Source organism: Poecilia latipinna, unplaced genomic scaffold (assembly GCF_001443285.1).
Source record: "Poecilia latipinna isolate Pla-1442-1.1 unplaced genomic scaffold, P_latipinna-1.0 Scaffold114, whole genome shotgun sequence".
NCBI lineage: Eukaryota > Metazoa > Chordata > Actinopteri > Cyprinodontiformes > Poeciliidae > Poecilia > Poecilia latipinna.
The window spans coordinates 122689-137282 of record NW_015112730.1 but is presented as its reverse complement, the minus strand read 5'-3'; the positions used below and the strand labels follow the sequence as shown (position 1 = coordinate 137282).

The 14594-nt window shown below is 40.3% G+C and overlaps 1 protein-coding gene across 6 annotated transcripts in view; it reads right to left on the bottom strand.

Annotated features, from left to right (window-relative positions):
- LOC106944826 (MAGUK p55 subfamily member 7-like) overlaps positions 1–14594 on the bottom strand; it is a 29499-nt gene that overhangs the window by 940 nt on the left and 13965 nt on the right. For 5 of the 6 annotated variants that reach the window (XM_015028091.1, XM_015028090.1, XM_015028093.1 and 2 more), the window contains 11 exons: positions 13371–13456; positions 12244–12321; positions 10864–11060; positions 10721–10779; positions 10188–10199; positions 9761–9814; positions 5960–6133; positions 4132–4212; positions 3925–4018; positions 3711–3819; positions 2945–3085 (listed from right to left, as the gene is read on the bottom strand). In XM_015028091.1, coding sequence (XP_014883577.1) covers positions 2945–3085; positions 3711–3819; positions 3925–4018; positions 4132–4212; positions 5960–6133; positions 9761–9814; positions 10188–10199; positions 10721–10779; positions 10864–11060; positions 12244–12321; positions 13371–13456 — 1085 coding nt within the window. The remainder of the gene's footprint in view (positions 1–2944; positions 3086–3710; positions 3820–3924; positions 4019–4131; positions 4213–5959; positions 6134–9760; positions 9815–10187; positions 10200–10720; positions 10780–10863; positions 11061–12243; positions 12322–13370; positions 13457–14594) is intronic. The other variant, XM_015028092.1, reaches the window with a different exon arrangement.

Below are 14594 nucleotides of genomic sequence, written 5' to 3'. Positions count from 1 at the left end.
ATAATCAGAACAATGGGAAAATGGCTTGGTATACCTTTGCCTGAATTGGTTCAGCTTTGTTTTTCTGAGGCAGGTCAAAGTTGCTTAAAAATGTCCAAATATGCATTTCCTGTTGGTGCTGAATAGTTTCTGGAAACGTCAAGATAGACCTTAGTGTAGGGAATGGATAAAAACGGATGAAACTAATTCTTTTGAATTATTGATAGCTAAATTACAGGACTGAGCGGAGTCTTATATATATATATATATATATTTAAATAAGTAGTTTTTGTAGAGTTTACAATCTTTTAAATTTTGTTGTGAATGTGTGATGTGTATATGCACCTTGGTTTAGTCTTTCCTGTTATTTCTTCTATTTGTTTTAGTGCTCTGCTAAAAATACAATACACATTTAAATAACCAAAGATATATTGGCAAAGATCAAGTAAACAAAAATGAACGAATCAAGATTTGTTATTTAACAGAACAAATTTCAATGGCAATAACCTGAATTAGTAATACAAATTTAAGTGTATTGTGTATTATAACCAACTCTCCCATCAATCAATGGACTGTGTTGTTTGACCCCCGTAGATAGAGCAAACTGGTTTATTGGTTGTATATAAACCAGTTTGTACAGAGCGTTCTCTGGTGACCCAGATGACCCTTAACGCCATGATTCACTTGGTGGTCTTGTGGCTGTAGAAAAAGCCTAAATCATCACTCCTCCACCGCCATACTCAACAGATATTTTGACATGTTTGTGCCAACGTTCTCTCTTTTGCTGGTGCCAAAACTTAATCTGCTTTTGAAGGGATGAAGTTGTCTTCTGGCAATCCCTCCAAACAAGCAATACTCATTTCCCTGTTTCTGATTGTCATGTCATGAAGTTCAACTGAAGTTTTGGTTTCTTTGGTTTTTTTGCATTTTTTTTTTTTAAGTATTTCCTGGATCACCCTTGGGGTAAATTCTCCCGGACATCCATGTGAAGACTGGCAACTATCTTGAATGTGTGAAAAAAATATCTCCTAAGTGTATGAGAGTGGCCTTGTAACCCATCCTAGATTGACGGGCAACAAACAATTGCTTCTTTGATGTCATTGCTAATGTCTTTACACATTAGTAAAACACACCTGTATTCTCCAAACCAGCAATCCACGAAACCACCTGAATTCACAGAGGTCCTCGCTGTTGCTGATGGTTGTTTGAGTTTAACCTGAAGCGCTCAAACACAACAGGATTCAAAACCATGACCGCAGAGCTGCACTGGTGAGGCATGCCACAGCAGTTACATGCTCTGCGTAATGGCTACGAGACCTTTTCAGACCAGATGTGGTTCCAGTTGAAAGCAGACTTTTTGGATTGGCTCAGACTCTTTGAAGGTTTGGGTTGTTGGTGTCAGGCAAAGCACCAAAGCTTTGCTGCATCACGGTTCTAATGAGGGCCACACGGACAAACAGAGTCCGACAGTAAATGTGAAGCCATATGGTAATTAGGAAAAAGCTTACTTGTCTTTCTTAGTAAAATGTGCACTCTGAGGGGAAAAAAACCCTACAAGATAAACTGAACCACCACCTGCTTTCAGTCCTTGACTAGAAACATTGCATATCTACAAAAATGCAAACGTTTTTCTGGGCAAACGGCCAAGGACCAAGAAAGCCGCCCGCATAGTACCCGTAATGTCTCCTGTCTCTTAGAAGTGTCTAAGAAGCAAATTACACGGTTAAAGCAAGGTGTGTGCCTGGTTTATAACCCCCACATTGGCCTGCAAGTGTCGAGGCATGCAATAAGCACCTGACTTCATATATCCAGTTTCAGTGCTGTTTCAATGTTGGTCGGAAAGCCTACTTACATTCACTAAATCCAAGACTGTGACAAGAAGACCTAAAAATCACTGATCAGCGATGCTCTCTTGGGTCATGGATGGGATCGTACCTACCATCAATGAACTTGACTGAGCTTGAGATATTTTGGAAAGAATTGCTTCAGTTCCTGGTGTAGGCAAACCCTAAAACGGTGCTACATTTACACCAAAAGGTGGTTTTACAAACCGTAGACTCATGGAGGCTGAATACAAATGCACAACACACCTTTCATACATTTTTCTTTTTCTTTTTGCAAAAAAGAAAAAGGTATTAAAACTGTATACTCTTTCTTGCAGTTCATAATAAGGCTCATTATGTTGGTCTATAACATTTATCATCAATTATATACTCTGTCTAACAAAGTGTCCCTATCATTGCTTGGTAAAGTTAGCTTATAATGTTATTATGGGCCCCAGATATAAAAGTATGTGCTGTTAGCTTGACGGCTAGTTGCATCTATGTTTGACTGCCTTTTAAATTGATTATGTAGCAAAATTTTGGGTAACCTGTATAAAACAGAAATGGTATTACAGTAACATAAAAAACACAATGGTTTACCAATACTATGATTGCCATGACTGGCTAAACTTTAGTTGCTAACGCTGTTAGCAGGTGGTATTTGCTTTGAAGCTATTAACTGTACTGAGTGCCACTACTTGCAACTCTCCAGATAAGAAAACTCTCTGTGAAAATAATAGAATTAAATGCGTGAAGTTATGTGGGCTGCACAGTGGCGCAGTTGTTAGCACTGTTCCCTTGCAGCAAGAGGGTCCTGGGTTCGATTCCTGGCCCAGGGCCTTTCTGCATGGAGTTTCCATGTTCTCCCTCTGCAAGCATGGGTTCTCTCTGGCTTCCTCCCACAGTCCACTGATAGGTTAATTGGTCTCTCTAAATTCTCCCTAGGTGTGAGTGTGTGTATGGTTGTTTGTCCTGTCTGTCTCTGTGTTGCCCTGCGACAGGGTGTACCCCGCCTCTCGCCAAAACGTTTGCTGCAGATAGGCACCAGCACCCCTCCAGGCCCCACTAAGGGACAAGGGTGTACAGAAAATGGATGGATGGAAGTAGTTATGTGAACTGACAAGTATCCAATATGTACTTACTGAAAACATCCTGACCTGCATACCGTCTTCATCACAGACAAATTTAGCTCTCCGCCTGGTGAGGCGCAGCTCCTCAATCATTGGCGGTTTCACAAACACTACGTATGGTTTGAATTCAGAAGTGTAAACATGCTTTATTTTCTGCAGAGAGGGAAAAAAATAACAGAAAAAGGATAAGGTCAGATGAATGCATAACATAAAAGAAATGAGGATTAATGGTTTGTGAGCATTTCTTGTCTGTCAATGTAATTTCAATGCTATATTGTAGAAGAAAATGCAATTCGTACGAAAAAGTTTTGTTACTGTAATTTTTTTTTTTTTTTTTTTTTTCAGTTTTTTTGCTTTAATTTCCTTTTTGTAAATTCTGTATGCTTTCGTGATCCACTTCTGATTTGGGCAACTTTTTCATAACCAGTGAGTCAAATCAGAAACATCCCTCAGAAGATTCAGAATAAGACACCGACCTCAGCTCTGATTGGCTGATAGATGATGATCGCTAGCTCCGTGGCTGAATATATAATATATGTCATGTAGCCGTTTACATCTGTCGCTACCACAATTTTTAATGACTTCTCCCGTGAACAAGCTCAGTCACGTTACTGTAATTTCATTTCTTATTTAATGGAAACACAGCAATTGAGAAATTGTATTTTTTTGACATTCGCAGAACATCGCCAAAGATTTGTGCACATTTGTAACGAAAACGCGGCGAGTGTTCATCAAAACTGAGTGAACGTGAATGTGTTTTTGGTGGGGTTATGCTTACGCTTGGGTGAACATCCAGGAGGCAGACTTTGCCTTCAGCCAACACTCTCTGCACCGAGTCCAGATTTGACCCGTAGTAGTTACCTCTGTACTGTCCATACTCTACAAACCTACAGACACGGTGAGGCAAGCAGAAAACCGGGTAAGAAGTCTTCGAATGGTTGAATAAGACCTGCAGTCGGCGAACAGCTCAAGTAGGGCCATTTATCCCACACCTGTGGTTGAGGATGAGCTCTTCAAATGCCTGAACTGAAACAAAATGATAATCCAGGCCTTCGCTCTCCTGCCTCCTCTTCTCGCGTGTCGTGTCTGCAAAACGGGAACAGAGACGGGACACCGCTTTGTGTTCGCGGGGAGAGAATTTACGCTGCGCGCCGGACGTAAAAGCTGAAAGTAATGAAACCTCAAGATGTGCAACTTACACGGCACACTGACGCCATAGCGGTCCGGTTCCGAGATCACCAGCCTCCTCTTCAGCTCGTTCACGCCAACCCCGCTGGGCCCTGGAGACACGGATCAGAACACGGTATTCTGAATGTGGGTTTTAATTCTCAATATCGCCGTGCAGTAATGCTTTCCTTGAGCGGAGCCCAACGGCAAATGACACAGCTGTCTTTATCATCAGAGAATTAGAGAGCAAATGAAAGTCAGACAGACGGAGCTCTGATTTCATTCGAACAATGATGCTCAAACAGCCTTCTGTCTGATCAGTCTTAATGCTCCTACACTCTCTGGAAAAGCCATAGCATCGTATCTAAATGTACCATCTGCAAAGCCGTGCAGTATCAGTGTCGTTATAATGTAGCATACGCAGGATGGAGTCTCACACACACACAACCACACACACACATGCACGCATGCAGGCATTCATCCACATGTTCAGTACTGTAGCAGCTGGGATTGATGCGCGGCCAGATTGCATCGGTTTCTATTGGGGCGCAGTCTAAAAGCAGGATTCCTGTCATACCTGCCTTTTCCATCACTGGGTTCCATGAGTTTGATGTATAACCAAATATCCAGTTTATGGACTTGCTACTCTTTCACCGCTGATGTGCTCCACAGCTGCTGTGCAGATCTCGCAGAGGACTATCATCAGGCCCGTTGGAAGCTCTCCAGTCTTAATTTCTTTGTAAGAGCTACAGGGTACACTTACCATGCCGTCTGGCGGTAAACGGGTCTTTACCTTAAGACGAAACGTGTAAGCGACGCAAACGGTAACGGTGTTCTTCTAATTTGGTTTAACATCCTCCATCTGGTTCTGGATTAGGACAGAAACGGCCTTCATTGTCTCGCAAAAAGGGGAGCCCCGGGTTTAGGTTTTTCCTGTCTGTAACTTTTCATTGCCTGTGAGTGATATATTCCTAATGATGACCTAACAATGTCGACTGTCCCCAGCAACAGTCGACAGTAAAACTGGACCCGGAGTCGAGGTTAGCCCCAATTCAATTAAAGGAGTCTAAATGTAAATCCAAGCTGTCTTAAGTGTTCCAGTTTGATGATAAACCTTCTGGCGGACATCGTGAGGGATCTGATTCGTGAGCATTCGTCTCTGTCCTCCCAGTCAGCTGTCTTTTATCTCTTCCCTATCTGACCTTGCTTTTACGTCTCTTCAGCTCTTGGTGTTTCTCGCCTTCCTGTCTTTCACTTTTTCACAATTTACTTTTTCTTCCTCCGCCTCCCCACATTTCCTCCCTTGTTTTATTCCCCCTCGGTTCTTCCGTGACCTTCAGTTGTATCCTATTATGACATTAAAAAGACCTTTGGCGGCGCTCGCGGTGGAATTCCCTGTGGGGAGATAGAGCTCAAAAATACACAGAGCAGACCTGCAGGATTGGCAGGAGGAGTGAATGCGGGGTTGGACCGCTGCTTTGCTTAAGTGAACGCAATATATTTTGACTCACAGATTTCTGACACTGTTTACGTGGGTCTGATGGGAAGGGATCATTTTTCCGATCAAAAGTGGAGACATAAATCTTCATCAAGGCGTTACTTTTTTCTTTTGATCAACAACAGGCTTGATATGTTTTATTCAAATAAATAGGACGAAGGTGTTTTGTGTTCCCGCTTAGCCATAAAGGGAGCAGATATAAAGCAGAATTCAACGGACCACAGCACCACGGGTTGTTTTTTTTCCCCCACCAACTTTTACCATTTGCAGCACGTCAGTGTAGTATATTACAAAGCTGATGCACATCAGACAGAAATCCAGCCTTACAGATTCATATGCAGTTTTGTCTTTTTTTCACGTACCAACCAGGACAATGAGGCGGTGTCTGTCCTTTGGCTCCTTATGGTAGGGTACCACCTCTATATAAGTACGGGGACAGACTGCACCAGGAGTCTCAGAGCTCCACCTCCGTAACTGAGCAGGTTTCCTGGCTCTGCTGCTTTTCCGTCCGAGTCGGAAGCTCCTTCTCAGACCGGCTGGAGGAATAAAACCAACAACAGTCTTTAAAGAAGCGTCTGAAACTGCAGAAATCTAAACTATTAATTAGCCAGTTATAGCTAAAGCTATTAGTTACTCATAGCTAGCTAATAACTTCTTTGTAAGAGTTACATTAATGAACATTTGTGTAAATGTGCCAGAATTAGCCAAAAGGTGATTTTTCATCTGTTGTCCTTGGATAATGAGTAATGTGTCTCGCTAAAAACAAACAAAGGTTACACAAATGATTTAAGTTTTGTCAATAAATACAATCAGTACATCAGTAAAAACAAAATAAGGAAACTACATCACAATTATTATAAAAAGTACTAAATTAATCCTGCGTCCGGATGGTAAAAACTCAGTTATTCAAAACTTTGACAGGTCTGATGTGTAACCTCTGTGTGACGTAGCGTCAGAACCGTCTGCTTATGAACCCGCCATCTTTTTCTCCTCAAGCAGAAACGCAAAACCCCCAACGTTTTTAAAAGCTCAACGTTTTAGATCAGATCAAATTTTCATAAATCCTGAAGCAAAATTACGGTCATTTGTTTTGACGTATTGCTTCGTTTCAGGGACTGCTCGGGTCGTTCAGCGTCGTCCCTGGCGGCGGGCCAGTCGGGAACGGCTTGTTTAACGGGACAAATTATAAAGCTCGGCGCTAAACACAGAGAGGGGAATTACTGAGTGGCAGACTGCGAGCGGCCCCTGCTTCAGGAGCCATCGGAGTGCTGGCGTTGTGCAACGCGGGAGCATGTCTCGGTGAAGACACGACTCGGTCCGTCACGCTTTGCTGGTGTTCTGTCTGACTTCCAGCTGCTGTAGCGCGTCTGTGGTCTGGCTCCTCTGGGTCGGCTCATGATCAGAACCACCACTCTGGTGGCAAGGCCAGTTGCCCTTTTTTGTTTTTTTCTTTTTTTACTAATTTTAACTCCTATAGCATGTTTAAATGTGTTCCTTTTGGCCCCATAAAGAAGAATGTTCCTCTGTGGAGAAAAGAAAACATTAAAGGGGCAGTAATATGTGAAATGGATTGTTTTCTTATCTTCGTATCACGTTATGATGTCATTTCCACATCAAAAACACACTTGGAGTGTTGCTTTGATTCTTTCATGCATGTTTGAGAAATCCATTAATCTCCCGCGGCAACCAATCAGCTGTGCAAAACATCCGGGTGGACCTAGCCCCGCCTTTGAGGCGCAGCTCACCATCGGAGTTGTGGTTTCCAAGGTTACAAGCTTCTGCGTCACAGAGCAGCCCTCCCACTCAGCTCCTTCAGACTAGCCAGCAGCAATTAGCAAACACCTGGTGGAACTGAGCAGCTGTAGATCTCATCATACGAGCTACTTCTCAGCGCAACGCTGGTAAAAAAAAAAAAAAAAAAGTTAAAGGGTTAACAGAGGAGCCATGTTGTGACGACTTCCTGAAGGCGGAGCTTCAGAAGAGCTTTTAAAGTGCCAGAGACCTAATTTCAAGGTGTTAAATTATGAAGTCAAGTTTGATATATAGCAATTTTATGACAACTCAAGTTAACATAGTGACTTGATTGTGCTGTAAAATGGCACTGTGTGCCTGGAAAGCCCCTTTAAACACTTGCGTTGAGTCTGAAACATAACATAAATTCATATTTCTTCAATCTTAAGTCTTTCTGTCAGAGAATCTCTTGGTCGTTTGCAAATGAATCCTCCTGCAGATCGTTCTGGACATGCTGTAAATGAGTCTTGCACTGAGCCAGTACAGCTGAAATGATCTGAGTTTCATTATGCATCACAAAAGACTTGAAAACTTAAGTCAGAGACCGATAAGTGATTCTAAAGGATATTATTCCATCCAGTAGTCAGATGTTGCTCATGATGGCGTTCTTGGGTTGTTTTTGAAACATGTACAGCTGTGTGAGAAAATAAGAGCATCCCTCAAGATAGGTTTGCGAAAATATTTCATTCATTCATTTTAGTCTGTTTTGTGTTATACTATGACACTCTCAGGGTGTACAATGATGTTTCTACCTTCGTAAATACACAAACGCACACATATACATGTATTAAAAGGATGTATTATTTTTATGGTGTATTTTGTTTGATGTTTTGTGGCAGTGAGCTCCATTCACGCGTCGCTCTAAACGTCACTGTGTGTTTGCTTAAACCAGTAGTCTGTGGATATTTTTTTTGCTAAATGGAAGTTTTTGGTAAATCATAGTTGGTGATTTTACTGTAATTATGTTATTTAGAAAATGTATCAGTGCGTACAACCCTCACGTCAGATGTTATTAGACATTTTGTAGCACTTTGATGGATTGAGCTGTTTAAATCTCTTCAGAGACTGAAGCCGGGAAACTTTTGCTCTCTGAGAGAAACAAAGTTCAGACTATAAAGCTTGCTGGAGATAAATTACATCAAGACATTATGAAATGTCGTTGACTTTGAGAGACGAGTGTAAAACCTTCAGACGGAGACGTTTTCTCATTCGTGCCATTTTAGCCTCCCAAGGAGAGGAGGGCGTCCTAACTTTGTCCTTGTCTAGAAAATGTGTTTTTGTTTCGATTTTTTGCTCGATGAGCAAATCGAAATTAATTTCCCTGTTCAAGTGAAAAAAGTTTTGCTTAAACGTCAGAATGTTAACGTTTCTCGATAAAGAATTTAAACATTTAGTGATGTGGACTCCTTTCATCAACACCATTTTTACTTCTGAAACCCAGAACTAACAGACGAGGTGTGAAAGTGTCCGATGAGTGATTTCAGTCCCTATGGTGGTTTCAGTTTCACTCTTATTTCCTTCCACATGACGTCTTGCAGCACTTTTACAGACAGTACTGTTGCTATGGCAACATACTTTCCACAGCATTTGCAATGCGAGTTTGAGATTAGGTTCAGATTTGACCTTCATCCTTCTGTCTTCCAACATGTTTGTCAATTTACACTCCGGTAACAATAGTGGATCCGTTCCAGCTGATGTTACTTTGATAAATAAATTCATCACCCTTGTAAATATAAGTTTGCAAAAAAGAAACCCACATGGTTTTGGTTTATTAATAGGACTTATCAATAACTAAAGAACATATTTTAGAAATTATTTGTGGAAAATTCACCAGTTTGCTGATTTTATTTAATTTTTTTCATCTAGCAAATACCCAGGACTTCAAATAACGTCACTTAACTCTGTTATCGGCTGGCATTTCCAAAGCAGCCAATGCCGGAGCTCCGTTCATTTTCCTTGGAGCTGATTGGCTGTACTCCCAAGAGCGGAAATAGCAAAAAGTGTGGACCTTAGCTTCTGTGTTAGTGGTGAAACGGCTTCCACCGGGTGTATTAATGGCATATTTGGTGTTTGGATTATTAAAATAGGCAGTTCTAAGTATCTCTGGAGACATTTTGAAGTATTTGTGGATTTCAGACACTAATCCTTGTGAATATGACACCTTCTAACAGGGCTGAAGATAATCCAAAAGATTAGCAGTCTTCTTTGTGGTTTGGACTAAAAGTTGAAAATATGCACTTTAAAGCATCATGTTCTGCCGTTCCACAGCTGAATCACTTCAAGAACACTTTTATTGTTGAATAAAATAGTGAAAAATGTTTTAAAAACTCTTCAGATAGGAGTGAGTGTGCTCTGAGTGTCCAGCGTCTCACCGATGTGGATTCCTGTTATGGCTCCATAGTCTACGTCCTCTGGGACTGGAAAAACTGAAGGAGAGAAACAGATAATGTGAAAAACCTTTACTAAAAAAAAATTGATCCAGAAACATGAACTTCATGCTCATTACAAACGTTCTGAAATACGTTAGCCTTGTAAAATTTAAGTAACTGTGAGTACCGTATAAGGGAGCCCGTTCAGTTCATGGATACTTTTAACAATCTTACTTGCAGCATAGATACGGCTCGTAAAAATTTCACATCTTAGGGGAGGAGGAGGCAACCTTGAGAAATACACACTGGTCTCGGAAAAGTCAACGTTTTAAAATGTTAAACTGCTGAAGCGATTCATCGCATGCGCATTTATTTTATGAGTTGTGCCAAAGGAGAGCTTTCAGAAAAACAGAATGTGTACTGACAGTACCTTCCCTGTCATCTGCCGAGCATGTGGAGAAAAAGAAAACACACAAAGTTATTCTCCTGCACTGGGTTCCACTTCTCATCCTGGAAGATGTTCTTTACAAAGTGTTTTATGCTTTTCAGGTGGTGTGACTTTATGAACTAAAGCACTGGTGTCCAAACGTTTTCTGCTGGAGGCCAAAATTGGCAAATTTAAACAAATGGCGTGGCACAGAATTCATTAAATTAAAAATGCTAAAATTTGCTCACGATTTTTTTTTCTCCCGACGATACACAGATTTTATATATATATATATATATATATAAAACAAAAAGTTTATCATTAAAGATCCAAAACATGAAAAAAGCTTCAGACAGTTGCTTTATTAAAAGAATGGCAGACAATTTCCAAATTTTTTGGGTCAGCAACTGTTTTCTGTTTTGTTGGCCAAATTTATACCATTCTCGACTTGTGGTCAGGGACTGAAAAAAATTCTTTCAAGTGCCAAAAACGGCCCCTTAGCCACAGTTTGGACACCCCTGAACAAAAGCAATCACCTGGCGGCTTGATGTTCTGAAGCTTGAACAGAGCTCTGGGTCGCTGCAATGCAACTCTTCTGCAGTAGTTAAAAGAAACAGAACGAATATTTGTTTGATTTTCTTTCCCAAAATTCGAGCGACTGGCGGTGTGAGAAGATCACCTTTCGTGCAGCTGCTTTGACGGGACGAGGCCCGCCCGACCGCTGCCGTCTCCGAGGCGACGGGCCTGCCACCAGGTGTCGTCGTCCGTGCCGGCGATCTGGAGGACGTCGCCTCGTTTGAAGGCCACGGCCGCGTCTTTACACGGGACGGTCGGATCCTCCGTGGGATCATAGTCGAACAGCGCCCGCACAAACACCTGAGGAATGACAATTTATTATTTTATTTATTTCTTTATTTTCGGCTTTGAGAACCCAGAATGGTGAGAAAAATGGAAAATGACTTCTTTTTTTTTTTTTTCGTATGTCTGTCCTCTGGCTGCTGTTTGAACATCTGTATTCTGACAAGAAACGTAACATTTTTTAACTTCCCCCTACGTGTCATTTTTGAAAAACGACTCCAATTATTGAAAATAATTTGCGAACGCTGCCTGCTCTCAGGTCCGTTTCCAGCTCCCCCGTCCAACCTGCGCGGCGCACAACAGGGCTGTGGTCCATAACTCTTTCTGAACACAAAGACTGTAGAGCTGCAAATATTTTCTGCACAGCACAATTAATTATTTTAATTTAAATAAATGGAGCCCAAACGGTAGATGGTGCCAAGGGATTCTGACAGAATCAACAGATGTCGAGGAGGAGGCTGTGGTATATACACTGCAAAAACACAAACTTGAACAAACAAGTGTTTTTGGTCTCTTTTCATGCAGATATCTTAGTACACTTGAAATAAGACTAAACTAACTTATAAGTAACTTTTCAACAGGATATAGGAGCTCGTTGTAAGTCAGCAATTCCCTCAAATTGCTAAAATATTACATTTATAACAAGGAAAAAATGTTTTGTTATAACGTGAAACTTATTTTTTTTTCTCACCAATAATAAGGAGTTATTTACTTAAAACAATCTCGTATATCTTGCTGAAAACTAACTTGAAATTTACTTTTGTCTTAGAAAATATCTATTTGTATATTATCTAGTGCAAGTAATATGCAAAATCTAAACAGTTTTATAATTTGTCCCTAGAAATTTTGTGTTTTTGCAGTGCAATGACAGCTAACTGGATGATAAAATAAAAAATTAACCAAATGAATCCAACACAAACAAAGTAGGGCCTAATTCTTTCCACTCCATAATTTATGTGCTACTTTGTGTTGCTGCGTCACATAAAATCCTAATAAAACACATTGAAGTTTCTGGTTCTGACATAACAGAGTGTAAAAGTTAAAGGGATGCAGATGCCAGTCGACTCTTCTCCATAAATTCATGTAGCCACGCTGAACGCTAAACGTTCAGCGTGGCTACACGGCTACACGTGGCTACGCGTGCTGTGTGCCTTAAGAACAAGGCACGCAGCATGAGGAGTGGCTTCATTGTTTGATCTACCTTTGTCACACATGATGTCATTTCCTCTTTGGTGGATCCAGGAATGATTTTGAATTTAACTGCACCCTCAGAACAAGCCTACACAGAATAAAACACAGAAATCTATTTCATGTTCAGGATATTCAAACAGAAAGACTCAAAACTGGAAACCACAAAAAAAAAAAAAATCTGTTTATATATATTTTTTAACCTGCTAATTAATAATATTAAAATGGAAAGTTGGTTGGAAACATAAAGTGAAATGAACGGTTTAAACATGTCTGATAACTTTCTAGTCAATCTTCACTTTATATTTCAAAAATATTTGCAAAGATCTTAGTTATGCATCAACCACAACGTACACAATGAAAACATATCATGAAAATGACAAAATCAAGGATAAGAAATAGTTATTACTAAGAATAAAAAACTTAAAGTAACAGAAACCAATCAAGTATGGTAGACGAGGAAGCTCTTGAGATTTATGCATATCTTATAAGGAAGAAAACAAAATAAATAAATACAATTTATAAAAACACTAACGTTAAAACCATATCTAGCAAACGCGTCGAAAACCTATATCATTTTAGAAACCATCTTAAGGCCTTGATGTTGCGGTTCAGGCTAAAGGAGACACGTGAGTTGATTTAAAACTCAGAATTCAGTTGGAAATCCAGAAGTTTCCCCACCGACCCAGTCTCCCTGTCCAACATGGCTGCCACATGTACGCATTGCAAAGGAAGTTGCAGTAGTATACTTTTTATTTGCGCATTCGGACTGCTTGCATCTCTCTATGGTAGTCGTAAAAATAATGCCGCAGCGTCACTTTGCAAACACATTCTTCTTTAAAACAGGAAAATCGTAACAAGTATATGGCTTACAGCTGGAACAAGGTTAAGCTGAAGACATCCATTAAAAGGCTACGGGAGCCTGTGTAGGACATTATTTCATTGACGACTTGCAGTAGCAACTCAGCGAACCTCACTCGGTTTCAGCTTCACCACTCACAAACTTATGCTTTGCTGTTTTTGTATCACACTAGCAGTCATAAAAATGCAAGTTAAAGCAATATGTCCTCTTTAAATGAACAAGGAAGAGGAAGAACAAGGACCAGCAGAAAAATGAGACAAAGAAGTGATGTGACTGACCAGGAGAGGAAGGATTTCTTTTGGCTTCCTGTGCTCCAGTGAAACTCCATTCACCTCCTTCAGCTCGTCACCTTCATGAATCAGGCCTTAAAGACACATCGCGTCATTATTATTATTATGTTTGGAATATGACTAATTACTGAACTCAAACATTTTCGAGCAAAATGCTCAAGTTTTCCTTTAGCTTTTCAGAAGAAGCGCTGTAATCTTCTGGAGTTCCCGAATTCGTAGGAGGCGCAGAGTAACGCCAAGCTTTCCCTGTCACATTTGGTGCTGCAGGCTGCCGGTCAGCTGGCTCCAAGAAGGTTGCTGCACGTTTCCCTCGCTTACAAGAAGAGCAACATTGCTGAAAAATTGGTTTGGTTGCAAAAGTGCCAGACCTGTTGTCAAATTTGTAATTTGTTGCCAAAGTACGTTAACTCAAGATATCCAAACCTGCAATTTATAGAAGAGCTTCAAATTCCACAAATTTTTGATTTATTTAAGAGCGGTAATCATAAATATTTGTAGTTTGATGGCTGCGTTTGCAGTTTGGTAATTCTGTTTGCTGTAATGTAACCAGATTATAATCGATAATGAAATAAAAGTTATCACCTATTTCCCAAATTTTTACTTTGTTTGCTTTGAATCAATGTACTTCGGCTCTGGAGAAACAACCTAAACAATGTATGCACTGCTATTTATTTATTTATTTTTTTACTCAGTAAATCATTTATTTTTAAAGTGACAGCTGTCAGTGTGGGAGGGAAATCTGTTCAGCAGCAGGATGCAGGCTAGCTGATGGGCTGAGTCAGGAGTTAATCTCAGCTTGGTGCAGGTTTGTTTCTCCGTAATAGCACTCTGCAACCTTTCCAGTCCAAAGAGCCATTTTCACTCTCAGCACAGTAACATTAAACTCATTTATTACTCAAATGTCACATGACCTTTTGGAAGGGAGGGAAAAAAAGTGAAATATCTACTGTAGGGATGTTGTCACTGTTTTCTTTCTATTTTTAGGCTTTGAAATGAAAAAAAAAACATGAAACTTGGTAATATATATATGAAAACGGATACAAATGCTTTCTTCTGTGTGACGTTGATATTTGTGGAAACATTTTTTAAAAATCCATGTTTCCAACCTACAGACAACAGTAACTTTCTGTTGTGTAAATTCGATGCAGTTATTCAATGACAGAGGAGGAATTCACACTAAAAATCCACATTTGTTGTCATATCTGCATTTAC